Source organism: Priapulus caudatus, unplaced genomic scaffold (genome assembly GCF_000485595.1).
Source record: "Priapulus caudatus unplaced genomic scaffold, Priapulus_caudatus-5.0.1 Scaffold2176, whole genome shotgun sequence".
Classification (NCBI taxonomy): domain Eukaryota; kingdom Metazoa; phylum Priapulida; class Priapulimorpha; order Priapulimorphida; family Priapulidae; genus Priapulus; species Priapulus caudatus.
Genome location: NW_014579237.1, coordinates 16,766 through 30,312, shown reverse-complemented (window position 1 = coordinate 30,312; position 13,547 = coordinate 16,766). Strand labels below are relative to the sequence as shown.

At 47.8% G+C, this 13,547-nt stretch overlaps 4 protein-coding genes across 7 annotated transcripts in view; 2 read left to right on the top strand and 2 right to left on the bottom strand.

Moving 5' to 3' along the window:
- Positions 1-890, top strand: part of LOC106818348 (proteasome subunit alpha type-7-like) — a gene marked incomplete at its 5' end in the record, with an annotated part of 3,794 nt that extends 2,904 nt beyond the window's left edge. Inside the window, 2 exon segments of the mRNA XM_014823064.1 lie at positions 75-257; positions 572-890. Coding sequence (XP_014678550.1) covers positions 75-257; positions 572-661 — 273 coding nt within the window.
- Positions 757-6,841, bottom strand: LOC106818343 (E3 UFM1-protein ligase 1-like). The gene is made up of 7 exons (XM_014823058.1): positions 6,744-6,841; positions 5,976-6,248; positions 4,906-5,492; positions 3,681-4,243; positions 3,059-3,411; positions 2,035-2,261; positions 757-788 (listed from the first exon to the last, which is right to left on the bottom strand). The coding sequence occupies exons 1-7, from the start codon at positions 6,821-6,823 to the stop codon at positions 757-759; spliced, it is 2,115 nt and encodes a 704-aa protein (XP_014678544.1). The 5' UTR covers positions 6,824-6,841.
- Positions 6,842-6,859: 18 nt separating this feature from the next.
- On the top strand, positions 6,860-10,373 carry LOC106818347 (ER membrane protein complex subunit 4-like). Its single transcript, XM_014823063.1, has 5 exons — positions 6,860-6,967; positions 8,222-8,342; positions 8,776-8,929; positions 9,520-9,677; positions 9,948-10,373. Exons 1-5 carry the CDS (start codon positions 6,897-6,899, stop codon positions 9,984-9,986), a joined length of 543 nt encoding a protein of 180 aa, XP_014678549.1. The 5' UTR covers positions 6,860-6,896; the 3' UTR covers positions 9,987-10,373.
- A 1,296-nt stretch (positions 10,374-11,669) lies between these two features.
- LOC106818345 (mitochondrial import inner membrane translocase subunit Tim21-like) overlaps positions 11,670-13,547 on the bottom strand; it is a 10,625-nt gene continuing 8,747 nt past the window's right edge. For 3 of the 4 annotated variants that reach the window (XM_014823061.1, XM_014823062.1, XM_014823060.1), the window contains exon 6: positions 11,670-13,117. In XM_014823061.1, the coding sequence (XP_014678547.1) occupies positions 13,007-13,117 (111 nt within the window). In that variant the 3' untranslated portion in view covers positions 11,670-13,006. The remainder of the gene's footprint in view (positions 13,118-13,547) is intronic. The other variant, XR_001395195.1, reaches the window with a different exon arrangement.

The following is a 13,547-nucleotide window of genomic DNA, read 5'->3' as shown; positions in this document are numbered from 1 at the left end:
TCTCTCTCTCTCTCTCTCTCTCTCTCTCTCTCTCTCTCTCTCTCTCACCCCCTCTCTCTCTCTCTCTCCTGCAGGCGAACGCGACGGGGAGGAGTGCTAAGACGGTGCGGGAATACCTGGAGAAGCACTACAATGAGGAGGTGGCGGCAAGCGAGGCGGAGACGGTCAAGCTGGCGGTCAAGGCTCTGCTGGAGGTCGTGCAGTCGGGAGGCAAGAACATCGAGCTGGCGACGATGAAGCGAGGCGAGGCGCTGAAGGTACGTGTGCGTGCGTGCGCGTGAGTGAATGCGTGCGCGTGGGTGTGCGTGCGTGTGTGTGCGTGAGTGCCTGCGTGTTGGCGTGCGTGCGCATGTGTGAGCTTGCGTGCGTGCATGCATGTGTGCGTGCACGCACGCATCTCTTTTCCCCTGTCTCTCTCTCTCTCTTTGCCTCTGTCTCCCGCTCTTTCTCCCTCTCTGTTTCTCTGTCTCCCTCTGTCTCTCTCTCTCTTTCTCTCTCTGTCCCTCTCTCTCTCTCTGTGATTAAGATGTCGATTAAGATTTGACTGCAGTGTTTTGTTTCTCTCCCGCAGATGCTAGAACCGGAAGAGATTGAGAAGGTGGTAGCGATCATAGAGAAGGAGAAGGAGGAGGAGGCAGAGAAGAAGAAACAGAAGAAGTAGGAGTTTTGCCACCGCCGCTGCTGCTGTTTACTTCTAGATGGCAGACGTTTCATATGGGTTCCAATAATTATAAGAGACCCGGTAAGAGGTTTCTTTTAAGGTGCAGTCTCAAACTGCAGTATCCACACTGCAAGTGTTTTGAACTGCAGTCTCAAGAACTTTTTCTCCGAGTGATGATATTTGCTAGCAGTGAAAAGGAGGGCGAGGATGGAGAGAGAGAGAGAGAGGGGGGGAGAGAGAGAAAGAAAGAAAGAGAGAGAGAGAGAGAGAGAGAGAAAGAGCGGGAGAGAGAGAGAGAGAAAGAGTGAGAGAGGGGGAAGAGAGAGAGAGAGCGAGAGAGGGGAGAGAGAAAGAGAGACGGAGCGAGAGAAACAGCAGGGATGAAAAAGAAATAGTAGTAGCACTGCTGCTGATGTCTCTAGACCTGTTTCACAGACGTGATATTACCAAATATTTAAAAAAATGCTTGGTTCCGATATATTAAATATGAAGAAACTGACCTACGGTCCAACAAGTATCATGTTATGATGCTAGTAATAATAATAAAAAAATGGCCATGCTATGTTGCATGTGTTTCAGTGTTTCTATATATAATGACCGTGTTTTATTCATGTAATCTCAAAATTTGCATCCATTCCATTTGTACAATCAACATTAGTACTGTCTATGTCTCCACCACTAATTGTATATATTAATGCAATTTCTGAGCTTTGCATGGAACCGATTTACAATGTAAATTAAAAATTCAGGATTAAACAATTGATTTACAAGTCGACTATTTATTTTATTTATTCAGACAGTTCATTAACTTCATATTATTTTTTCGTTACTCGTTGATCGCATAGCTGTTCTCGTATCTTTACATAGGACCTCCTCAATGTCGTTAATGTTTAATGCCTAAGCACTCCTATCATAATCACTCCTGTGTTAGGACCTACCCCCTCCCACCCTCCACCATCGCTCCTGTTCTAGACCTACCCCGTCCCCATCCTCCCCCATTACTTATGTGTTACACCTCCCCCCACCCCCCGCCTTCGTTGCTCCTGTACGCACCCAGCACTCTGCCCTCCTCTCCTGCTCTCGTTCTCCCCCAGCACTCTGCCCTCCTCCATAATCTACTCCCTCCCACTGCCCCGCCTTCCTCTGGCGTCCCACCCTATCATTACTATCTAGTCCTCCCCCACTCCCTCCCCCGTTACTCTACTCCTCCCCCCCGGCTCCCTCCCCCTGCGCCCCGCCCTCCCCCGTGGCACCCCCACGCCGCGCCGACAACGCTATCTCCTTCACACGCGGCAGCAGAGCTTCGAGTTCCTGCACGAGGGCGCCACCATCCTCCCCGCCGTCGCCGCCGCCGGCGCGCTCTGCCGCCGCACGCCGCACGACGAGCTCCTGACAAGAGAGCAGCACGTCGTGGTCGCCGTCGGCGACGCGCCCGCGCAGCGCGGCGAGCACGGTCGGTACGAGTCGGCCCGGGGCCACCAGGGGGCGCTGAGCGTGCACGTGGTGCAGGAGGAGCGCGGCGAGGTGAAGGGTTGCGGCCGGGTTGGTCTCCTCGCGAAGCTGGTCCGCTAGCGCCATCCGGTGGCCGTACGCCATCTGCCTGTGAACAAAAGAACTGTCGTCGTCAGCGATAGCGGTAACAAACAATGAATGTTCATTTGTTCCTTTTATAAAACGAAATAAACTTTTCATTGTTTCCGTCTATAAACGGAATAAACAAGGAAGAAACAAGGGAACGGCTGTCAGAAACAGAAGAACTGTCGTCGTCAGCGATGGTGGTAACAAACAATGAGTGTTCGTTTGTTACAAACGGAATAGTTGGATACAGAATGTGGAAAATGAGATATCGTATCCAACACAAGATATTAATATTTAATGAAAATGGAATCGTTATTTATGCTGAATGGACATTATATAGAAACCTAATTAACAATTTCATGAAATAGATACTAAACAGATATGAATCAATTATTATATTAAATTAAAACCAAAATAGACATATATACTAACAAGAAATGAAACGGTATAATGCAAAAAAATCAAGTGAAGTGCAAATCATATAAGATTTTTAAATAGAAATAATACTAGATAGAAATTAAATTAAAAATCATAATGAATAAAAATTACATGAAAAAGGTACAACAGATAGAAATAAAAATATATCAAAAAGAAATTAAATTAAAATGTATCCGAAAAAAATTATCATAACTAAATAAAGACCATAATATTAAACGCAACACTATACTACACGGCAATAACAAAAAACGCGACGAAATAAATTCACTAAAAGAAATTAAATGAACAAATATTAGAAAGAAATTACGAAATAACGATCATAACAAATGATAATCAAACACGACGACACTACAATAAACCGCGGCGTCGCAACCAACGTACTTCTCTTTCTTCTTGTCCAGCTTCCGCACGAGAACTTGGCACCGTTCCAACGCCTCGTCAAGCCGCGAGTGAAACCCGTCGAGCTCCGTCCCCGCCACCGCCTCCGCCGCCAGCGCCACCGCGCTCGCTCTCGCGCCCGCGTCGCCGATACCCGACGCCACCTGACGGCAGTTCTCCGGCGTGACCGCGGGGGCGCCACCGTCGTCGGAGGCGAGGTAAGCGATGATGAGGTGCGTGATTTCGGCGCCGGCGGTGCGGATGAGATAGCGGGCGAGCGCGGGGCGGGCGTCCGCTTCCGGGAACGTAGCAACGCCGCGCTCAAACATACGCATGTTTGCTACGAGTCCATTCACCTACAACATAATAATAATGATAATAATAGTAGTAGTAGTAGTAGTAGTAGTAGTAATTATTTCGAGCATGTTCACGAGCAGGCCGTTCACCTGCGATATACACACAATAATAGTAATTAAAATTGCCATATTATTAATAATAATAATAGTCACGCTCGTGTTAGTAATACGGCTAGACGGTCTTACATTAACCACAATAACATCAGCAGTGAAAAACTAACAAACAACATCCACGACAACATCCACAAACAAGCGAGCAGCCGACCGACCTTCTCGCTGAGTTCGTCGTGCGCGCGTCGCCGTGACGACGACCCCGCGGTGAACGTGGCGGCGCGGGCGGCGGCGACCGCGTCGCGGTATCTTCTCGCCAGGGGGCGCCGCAGTCGCTCCGCTATCGCTCGCGTCAGCTCCTCGGGGCAACCCTCCTTCTCCGTCCGCGCGGAGAGAGCCTCCTCCAGCTGGTCCGCGGAGAGGAACTCCGGTTCCTCCTCCGCCGCCGCCGCCTCCCCTCCTCCTCCTCCTCCTCCTCCTCCGTCATCGTCGTCTCCTCCCCGCGCGCCGCCGCGTCCTTTCTTCTTCAGCGACTTCTGCTTCGTCTCCCTCCCCTGATTTCCTCCGCCGCGCGCGCCCCCGACCGCCTTCTGCCTCCTCTCCTCCTTCTTCCCCTGCCGCCCTTCTTTCGCCTCCTCCTTCGGCTTCCTCTCCTCCGCGGGGCGCTTCGTCGCCGCGGCAACCGCCGCCGCGCGCGCGATCTCGTCGTCGAACCCTCTCGCGCACGCCTCCACGAACGCCGCGCTCGCGACCGACCCGTCGTCGCCGACGGTGGCGCCCTCTGCGCGCGCGCCGAGCCGCCGCAGGCAGCGTTCGGCGACGACGTGTGGTATATATACGCGTGGGTGTGCGTGCGTGTGTGTGCGTGAGTGCCTGCGTGTTGGCGTGCGTGCGCATGTGTGAGCTTGCGTGCGTGCATGCATGTGTGCGTGCACGCACGCATCTCTTTTCCCCTGTCTCTCTCTCTCTCTTTGCCTCTGTCTCCCGCTCTTTCTCCCTCTCTGTTTCTCTGTCTCCCTCTGTCTCTCTCTCTCTTTCTCTCTCTGTCCCTCTCTCTCTCTCTGTGATTAAGATGTCGATTAAGATTTGACTGCAGTGTTTTGTTTCTCTCCCGCAGATGCTAGAACCGGAAGAGATTGAGAAGGTGGTAGCGATCATAGAGAAGGAGAAGGAGGAGGAGGCAGAGAAGAAGAAACAGAAGAAGTAGGAGTTTTGCCACCGCCGCTGCTGCTGTTTACTTCTAGATGGCAGACGTTTCATATGGGTTCCAATAATTATAAGAGACCCGGTAAGAGGTTTCTTTTAAGGTGCAGTCTCAAACTGCAGTATCCACACTGCAAGTGTTTTGAACTGCAGTCTCAAGAACTTTTTCTCCGAGTGATGATATTTGCTAGCAGTGAAAAGGAGGGCGAGGATGGAGAGAGAGATCGTCCGCCCATCCGCCGGCCGCCGCCGCCTCCTCCAGCGCCGCCTCGACCTGCTGTTCGAGAGACGCCCCGCAGCAGCACGACGATAAATACAGGAGCGACTCGTCCTTGAGTAAGCGACGGACGTACCCTTCCGGGTCTGCGACGCCGACGCGGGCGAGGGAGTCGTACTCGAGGTAGCCGTTGCGCGCGTACGACGCGCGCACGTGGTCGGCCTGCGCGCGCGCGTACCCGGCGGGAACCCACGCGCCGCCCGCGACGGCGCCCCCTACCTCGCCCGCGCGCGACAGCTCGGCGGCGACGGCCGCGAAGAGACGCTCGCGGAAGCCGTGCCGCGCGACGATGGCGCGCGCCGGCGTGGGACGCGTCGTCCCGGCGAGGGCACCCCGCACGCGAGCGCGCTCCCGCGAGAGGTACGCGTCGGTGAGGATATCGCCGTCGTCGTCGGCGCGTCCGCGGATCCTCGTGCCGAGCCGCGAGGAGATCTCGGCGGAGAGGAAGTCGGAGGGAAGGTCGTAGAGTTTGATGAGGTCGGCGAGACGGACGTAACCAGCATCCTGCAGCTTGTCGTCTATCTCCTCGGCTAGCCGATCGATGTAGGACCTGTGGACGGACGCGCGGGGGGAAGAGAGTTATTATTATTATTATTATTGTTGTTGTTATTATCAGGAACGTATAATGACAAAGGAGTAAGACACCGATTTGGTACTGATTTCACTACATTTATGTCGTACAGGTTCGATGCGAATAACAATACAAATGTATACAAACATGAGCTTCTTTTGTTCACTGGTCCTTATTCTATCTTCCGGTAGTATTACAAACCACGTAGCTTCCTTCGTTTTGACATAATTCGTACTTTTGCACGACATGGTTTTCACGTTAGTTACCGTATTCTGGCGAGGCCAAGCTCTAAATTCGTCCCCACGTGTGTCAAATGTACAATGTGACCCCCAATGTACTCACCCACACCCTCTTCCATACCCTTGCTTTCACCTGTCTATCACCTGACCCTCTCCGACCTCTACATCGTTATCTCACCTGCCTATCACCTGACCTTCTCCCACCTCTACATCGTTATCTCACCTGTCGATCACCTGACCGAGCGTGACCTGCAGGGACGGGTCGACCTTCACCATCTCCGCGACCTTCATCTCGACGTGCCCGTAGTCGACGTTGAGGTCGCGCGCGAGGTCGGCAACCGCGGCGCGACCCCCGCGCGCCGCTAGCTCGTCGCGGACGCCGCGTGCGAGCTCTCGCGGGGTGAGGTACGTGCGCCCGTCGAGCGTGTAGAGGACCTCAAGCAGACGCCGGTCAACGAGCTGCTGAACGATCTGTATGCAGTTACGCTCCGACAACCTGCGGGAGGTGAATGCAGCGACGATGACATCGGTTAATGATGATGATGATGATGATGATGATGATGATGATGAATTTAATAACGTCAAGGTCAATTGACATTATTTATTAATTTCAAAAACAGTCCAAAACATAACCAAACAAAGAAAAAAATATTGCCATTGATATCAGTTGTTGCGCAAAACGGCGTTGATGGAATCACGGGATCCTAATTATATTAAGCACATATGTGGTATGTACGAACAATGCTCTCTCATTATGTCGCAGTTTAAAAAATGTGTTGACATATGCTGCTCTTAGTCTTACTCTTAGATATGAACTAAACTACAGACTACGGGGGTACAGTCTACAGTAAAAGTACTAAAACAACAACAACTTGGCAACAGGTCGAATAACATCATCTTGATTAGCGTGATAGCAACCAATATTTGCAACATTTTATGAGTCGTGTGAATAGAATACATCAGTTTTAGTAACTCTGATATGCCAGTTTACCTTTGCACGGTTCCTTGCAGCTGCGCCTTCTGAAAATCTGCAGCAAGCCGCTTCACTTCTTCCCACTCGGAGGCCGCCATGTTTATAGTTAACGTCATCAATATATTCTCAATAGATGGCGGCACATATCTCCACAATTTTCTGAAGATTAAAATGTCAGCCCCCAGTCAAACTTCGGGTTCTCGTTTCAAGAAGCACAAGTGGGCCCTAGATTACACTTTGAAGTAAGTGCTCGTTTTGTTCTATGTGCCCATTCAACGAAGACTTGTATTTTAAGGAAAGATTCTATGTTTATTCATTCTTGTTTTTCCACCAGCTTCCCCCTTCTCCCCTTCCTGAGTTCCTCATTCTCCACCAGCTTCTCCCTTCTCCCCCTCCTCCTCCACCAGCTCCTTTCTCCCCCTCCTTCTCCCCTTCTTCTTTCTCCACCAGCTTCTTCCTCTCTTCCTCCACCAGCTTCTCCCCTCTTCCTCCACCAGCTTCTCCCCTCTTCCTCCACCAGCTTCTCCCTTCTCCCCTTCCTCATTCTTCACTAGCTTCTCCCTACTCCACCTACTACTACTACTCTTAACTTCCTCCTCCCTGCCCCTCCCTTCCCCCTCCCCTCCCTACACTGCTCCTTCGCTACCCTGTACCAGAACTACGAGAGTGCTGACGATGTTCCACTGATAGGGAATCACTTTCCCCCGGGACTAGTGTTAAGATTAGGGTTAGGGAAATAAGGGTATAATAATATAATAATATAATAATATAGGGAAATAAGTGTACGAAGTGACTAGTGCTGTCACGTAGCGGCACCCTTCATCTACGCCCGAGGAAAAGTGACACCCCCACTGATACGCCCGAAATGCCGATAGACCACGTAGCGCCATCTGGCGGTGGCATTTGCAAGTTAATTTACGACGCTAAACCTGATGTTTACCGCCTATTACTATTACTATTAGCACATCATGCCATTGCCTTAGCTAGGCTTGTCAATCATGACATAAGTCACTCACTCACTCGTAAGTACATGCATCTCAGGGGATTTGTAATCGATTTCATCACCTATAATATCCCGTGAACAGTTACCCTCGACCTAACGCAATTCAAGTCCCATCAATCGGAGCACACTATGTTTACAATCACAGCCTGAGTCTCTGACTGTTTGTCACGGGAGTGTGTCACACGAGACAGGCAGTGCTGCAGAACTTGTTGAAAATGTTCCTATTTTTATCCTTTTTTTTATTATGCCACAAAAACCAATATCTATATTTTTCTGTCCATACCACCGAAATCTTCCAAGCTACAGTACAGAGAGAGACTAGTAAGCGCAGGCAAACATTTTGCGCACAAACCCGCAAATGTTGATTTATATGTTATGTATTATACAATTAATTAATTAATGATAATAATAATAATTAATTAATTATAAATGTTGACGGCTGCTTCAGTATCCGTTATGTTTTATTCAATTACTGTCTGTGTCGATGATTTAGGAAGGCGGATAGACAGTTGCAGCTACAGACGGAGCACCTACCTGTCGGCTATTGCTCGACGGCGCTGGCTCAGGTGCAAGATGCTCACACGGGCACGAGAGATCCGAACCTAGTCGTCAAGGTAGCGCCCTCTATTTATTCATTGGCCGTGGCTACACGTCCGGTTACTGGATACCCAGCTCCCAGGCTAGGCATCCGGTCATATATTTCTTATGTGAATCCAACTATTTTTTTTCAGTAAAAAAGAATAAACAATAAGTTTTTACCATAATATTACTTACCTTTAGGTATTTTATCAAAAAAATTGTGTTTTTGTAACCTTAAATAGTAAATCCAGTAAAATCAACGATTTGAAAGGGGCATGGTCTAATCGTGACGTGGATTTGGGAATCTGTGCTGAGATTTCTAATGGATGACCGGACGCGTAGCCACTGCATATTTTAATATTTAATATATTTATATATTATTTATTTATGTGTGTTATTATGATTTGTATATTTTGTGTTTCTTTATCTATTAATTTCGTTTAATTTCGTTTTACTCTGTCATCACAGAAATCGTGGGACATCGCGCTGGCTCCGATGAAGCAGCTTCCAATGAACCTGTTCATCATGTGGATGAGCGGGAATTCCATCTCCATCTTCCCCATCATGATGGTTGGCATGATGCTGTTCCGACCGTTCAAGGCCCTCTTCACACTACAGAACAGTGAGTCTACCTTACTTCTTGTTTACACTGCAGAACAGTGAGTTTTTCTTACTTCTTGTTTACACTGTGGAATAGTGAGTCTACCTTACGATTTAACCTCGTTTACATGGGGAAATAGTAAGTGTATTGTTAAGGGTTAACCTTCTGTACACTGCAGAATACTGAGTGTAATGTAAAAGTTTAAGCTGGTTTATTCTGGAGAATAGTGAGTGTACTGTTAAGGTTTAACTTTCTTTACACTGTGGAATAGTGAGTGTGCCGTTAAGGTTTAAGCTTTTCCACACTGTAGAGTAGTAGTAAGTGTTAACGTTAAGTTAACGTTTAACCTTAGAGGTCGGTATGCAAACTAACGAGGTCAAATGTGATATTGTGTTAAGAGCATGTGAGCTATGTAAACAGTGCATGTCTTGTGTGAAAGTAAACAGTTTATCATGCACTCCTGACACCGCATTTGTATGTAGGTAAGGAATATTGGTGAGGAGAGGTGGACTCAGTTAGTACTTACTACTTACTCTTGCTTACAGTAGTACATTAATTCGGTTTCTGTTGGAAATTTCACTGATTTTTCTCTTGTCGTTGCCATTTTCTAGCTTTCAAGATGATAGAAGGCAGCCAAGCAATCATACAGCGAATGGTTTACTTCCTAGGAAATGTCCTCGGTATAGGGCTGGCCTTGTACAAGTGTCAGTCCATGGGTCTGTTGCCAACACATTCTTCTGATTGGTTAGCATTTGTGCAACCTCAACAGGTATGTTGTTGCGTGTGTGTGCGTACATGCGTGCCTGGGTGCGTGTGTGCGCGTTTGTGTGTGCATGTGTGTGCACGTGGGCATGTGTGTGAGAGAGAAAGAGAGAGAGAGAGAGAGAGTGATACTAGAGATAGAATCAGCTAAGTACTCCTTCCTTAGGAAGAACCTACTTCGGTAGCAACGTCTAATTCAACCGTTCAAATTCAGCAGTTCGAGTTTGATCGTGCAGTAGCGTTTACGTTCTCGTCAACGTCTCTCTTTCCACTGCAGAGACTGGAATACTCCGGCGGCGGAATACCTCTGTCGTAGCCACACCCACCTCCATCCTTGGTACATGACACACAGTTCCACCGCAGGCAGGACACTGACAGGACCGTCCGTGACACTGGACTTAACTTTTTTTGTACACGAGTCATCACGTCGGGTCGGAACGATCGATGGAGGAAGTGGAATCCGTCGGATTTCTCGGTCGTAGATAGGAATCGACGCGCCCATGACCTTTGACCTTTCCGCTCGCCTCGGTTCTCTCGCCGGAGTTGGCTTCGTCGAGACGAATGCTCTGATGTTTCGTCGCGCGCGCGCGCGGTAGTTTTGGGTGGGAAGCGATTGTTGCGTCGCGAGCGGGAGTGTAGCAGTCAGCGTCTCGTTGTCACGGTAACGCACGATCATATATACTATATATACATACATATATATCAAGAGCGGATAATACCTAGAGTGTACAACGGAAAAACGGGAAAATAGTGCTATTTCACGACTACATTATTCTACTTTGCCTGCGAGTCTAGAATAATTTCATGGTATTGCATTAAGCAGAATTCTTTGCTCTCTAAAACAAGACCAACCGCTTGTCATTACGATACTCCAGGCGAGAGATATCGGGCTTCTAAACCTCCCTACCCACATGCCGAAACGGCCACCCTCGAATCCACTTCTGCCACCACCTAATCACGCCGGGTAAGCATTTTGGCTATCGGTTCCGTCAGCCGACTTGGAGCGGCTGTAATTGATGTCAATGCCCCAAATTGTGGAACTTACTACACTTGAGTAACTGACGGGCTGCGTTGTAAAAACTCTGATGAGCCGGCCTCATCATGACGGGCGTTACGCACGTGCTAGGAAAGATAATGGAAGATAAGGGCAAGGCGATGCCCCCGAATGTCACCTATGATAACCGTAAGCGCCGTCCATATCATAAACTTTATCGGCGGAAAAACCGAACTTTCACTGAAGACAACGCTTGAGCCGGCGTGTAGGCATGGTGTCAGAAGTGATTCGAGGTGGCGTTTTGGCATGGTGAGGAGGAGCGTTTAGGAGGCCGATATCCCCCCCGCCTTAGGAGTCATCGTTATTGACCCAAGCGGTTGGTCTTGTTTTAGAGAGCAAAGAATTCTGCTTAATGCAATACCATGAAATTATTCTAGACTCGCAGGCAAAGTAGAATAATGTAGTCGTGAAATAGCACTATTTTCCCGTTTTTCCGTTGTACACTCTAGGTATTATCCGCTCTTGATATATATATATATATACACTATTGAGAAGAGCAATAAGCAATGAAACAAATGATCCGATTTCACTCGGAAAATGGTTGACGTTCGAAAATGGCAAAAAAACGCTTGCCCGTCAGAAAAAAATGATCTTATGTACCATGAATTTTTGGATCGGCTATGCGGCGGTGTTGACAATCGTTGTAAATGTTATGCCATTGTATTTGTAGTGCGTATAAGGTGACAGCTCTGAAATCTCAGTTTTCGCGACACGAATCTGTGTCGGCAATGGTACGCGCTTTTGTATCGAGTCGAGGTTTGAAATTCAAATCGAGAGACCAATTCCATATAGATGTGCTTAATACGCACACTCAACGTTACATAATAATTTTATGGACCTTTGGTGCCAGTTTTCATTGATCTTGTTCGTTAGATAATAATTTAATGTCAAATTAGCAAAATAATTAACTTATTATAAGAAACAATTTCCACGATAATAATAATAATAATAATAACACTTTATTTGAAAACGTTTGCACAACTAGCTAAATGTATTTGTCTCTCGCTCTTTATTCACGTTTAGCTAATCATCTTTGCGTGTTTGAAATCGATTGCGGACGTCCTTCACTCCACTTTTTGTAGGAAGCACGTTGTGAATGTCGGGGGCCCTGTTGTCGGAAACAAGTTTAATAAATCTTAACATTAGTCTCAACGTTAACCCTTCGTCGACAGAACTTTGTTTCGTAAAGTCGCGAGGAAATTTGGTAGAATTTTTCGCTCTCGTAACTTATGCTGCCGTGTTTCCGTCGACGATCTAAGAGAAAAAGTTTGTATTTAAGACTGAATGCTAAGTTTAACTAGTTTTGTTTCAGACAACGGGCCCATGTTTTCTCTCTTGCTTTCTCTTCATTATCACGGACATTGCTTTGTATTATTCACGCCACGAATCTAACTACAGTCAAACCTCTGTTAGCGACTCCCTCTATAGAACAGCCACCTGTCCATAAGGGTCACCTTTGGCACTTCGCACCTGTCTACAAAGGCCACTTGGTGCATCGCTCGAGAGGGCAGCGATACAGGTACACCACGCATACAACCTGTATATAAATGACATATTTGGCCGTTCCTTTGACTGGCAGTTATGTAACGGAACGACCGCTATAGACTGAAAATCTGTCTACAAAGGTCAATTTGGGCGCATCCCTCGAACGGCCCTAATATGCAGGTTTGACCGCACGCAGCGAGAACGGCCGTTTTCTCGGCATCGTCGTGACCTTGGATATGTCCTTGATCCACAGCACACACACACACACAGCATCCTGTGAGGTGAGCAGTCATTTCATCCTCGTTATACGCTCTGCTACGTCTCGTTATCGACAATCTCTCGCAACTATCCTGCGAAAAAAATGCCAACGGCAAAAAATCGCTCCCTTGCTCCGATCGTCGCAAATTCCGTCTGGTAGGTGGCGCTGAACGCCCCCTCGCGGGCGAATACACTCGACGTGGTTTCTAGTCGAAGTTCAGTCTGGTAGGTGGCGCTAAAAAATCTCTCGCGGGCAAATACGCCTGTCGCGGTTTCGAACCGCAGTGATGTCATCGATTCTAGACTTTCACAAGGTTTATGACTCTGTCATCTACCCTTTTCACATAGATAAGACCCCTGTTGTCTTTTAATCTTTCATTAGGAGTTCATCTCTGTTTTCTTCTACACTTCCACATAGTCTAGGTCTCTTGTATGCCACAGTTTCACACAGTCTTTTAACTCTTTCTCCTCCCACTCTTTCACATAGTCTAGACCTTTTGTTTACTACACTTTCACCAAATCTACGACTCTGTTGTTTTCTACACTTTCACCAGGTTTAGACCTCTATTGTCTTCCACGACGATAGTTCTCTGCGGATATCCATCCAGTTCGACGATCAAATACAGATATTCGTATTTTCCACGATCATTCTGAAAGCACAGAGAGAGAAGAACGGAAAAGTTAGGGTTGAAATCATGCTTGTAAGTTTAAACCCCGCCAACGATTTTACTCCAGGTTATAATATATATATATAAACATCTTTAAAATGGGGCCGACCAAGCTCTCATTCAAACTCTCTTCGAATACTGCCATCGTAACGTTCAAGTGGAATTTGGCGCCCCCTACGGGACGACGTTTTTTACGGAGGCTTTACTCTAAGTTATGCTCATAGGGTCTATGTCCCCCAGGGTACTGCCGGAACGTACCCTGGGTACGGTCCGGTATACCAGAACGTACCCTGGTAACTATCTAGCTGATATTGTTAGGGTTAGAGTTAGGGAGTAGGCGTAGGCGACTCCCTAGACTCGTTAGTGGAGTAGGCGAGGTACGGTCCGGCATATTAGATGGTATTTAGTACCA

What these genes read in the sequence shown, in the direction of transcription:
- LOC106818347 (XM_014823063.1), top strand. Translation starts at nt 6,897, where the DNA reads ATGTCAGCCCCCAGTCAAACTTCGGGTTCTCGTTTCAAGAAGCACAAG. An exon ending in GCCCTAGATTACACTTTGAA is followed by an intron (nt 6,968 to 8,221) that starts GTAAGTGCTCGT and finishes TCGATGATTTAG; the next exon opens with GAAGGCGGATAGACAGTTGC. An exon ending in ATCCGAACCTAGTCGTCAAG is followed by an intron (nt 8,343 to 8,775) that starts GTAGCGCCCTCT and finishes CTGTCATCACAG; the next exon opens with AAATCGTGGGACATCGCGCT.
- LOC106818343 (XM_014823058.1), bottom strand. Translation starts at nt 6,823, where the DNA reads ATGGCGGCCTCCGAGTGGGAAGAAGTGAAGCGGCTTGCTGCAGATTTT. An exon ending in GGAGGAGGCGGCGGCGGCCG is followed by an intron (nt 4,244 to 4,905) that starts GCGGATGGGCGG and finishes GCGCGCGCGCAG; the next exon opens with AGGGCGCCACCGTCGGCGAC. An exon ending in CTGGACAAGAAGAAAGAGAA is followed by an intron (nt 2,262 to 3,058) that starts GTACGTTGGTTG and finishes TTTTGTTCACAG; the next exon opens with GCAGATGGCGTACGGCCACC.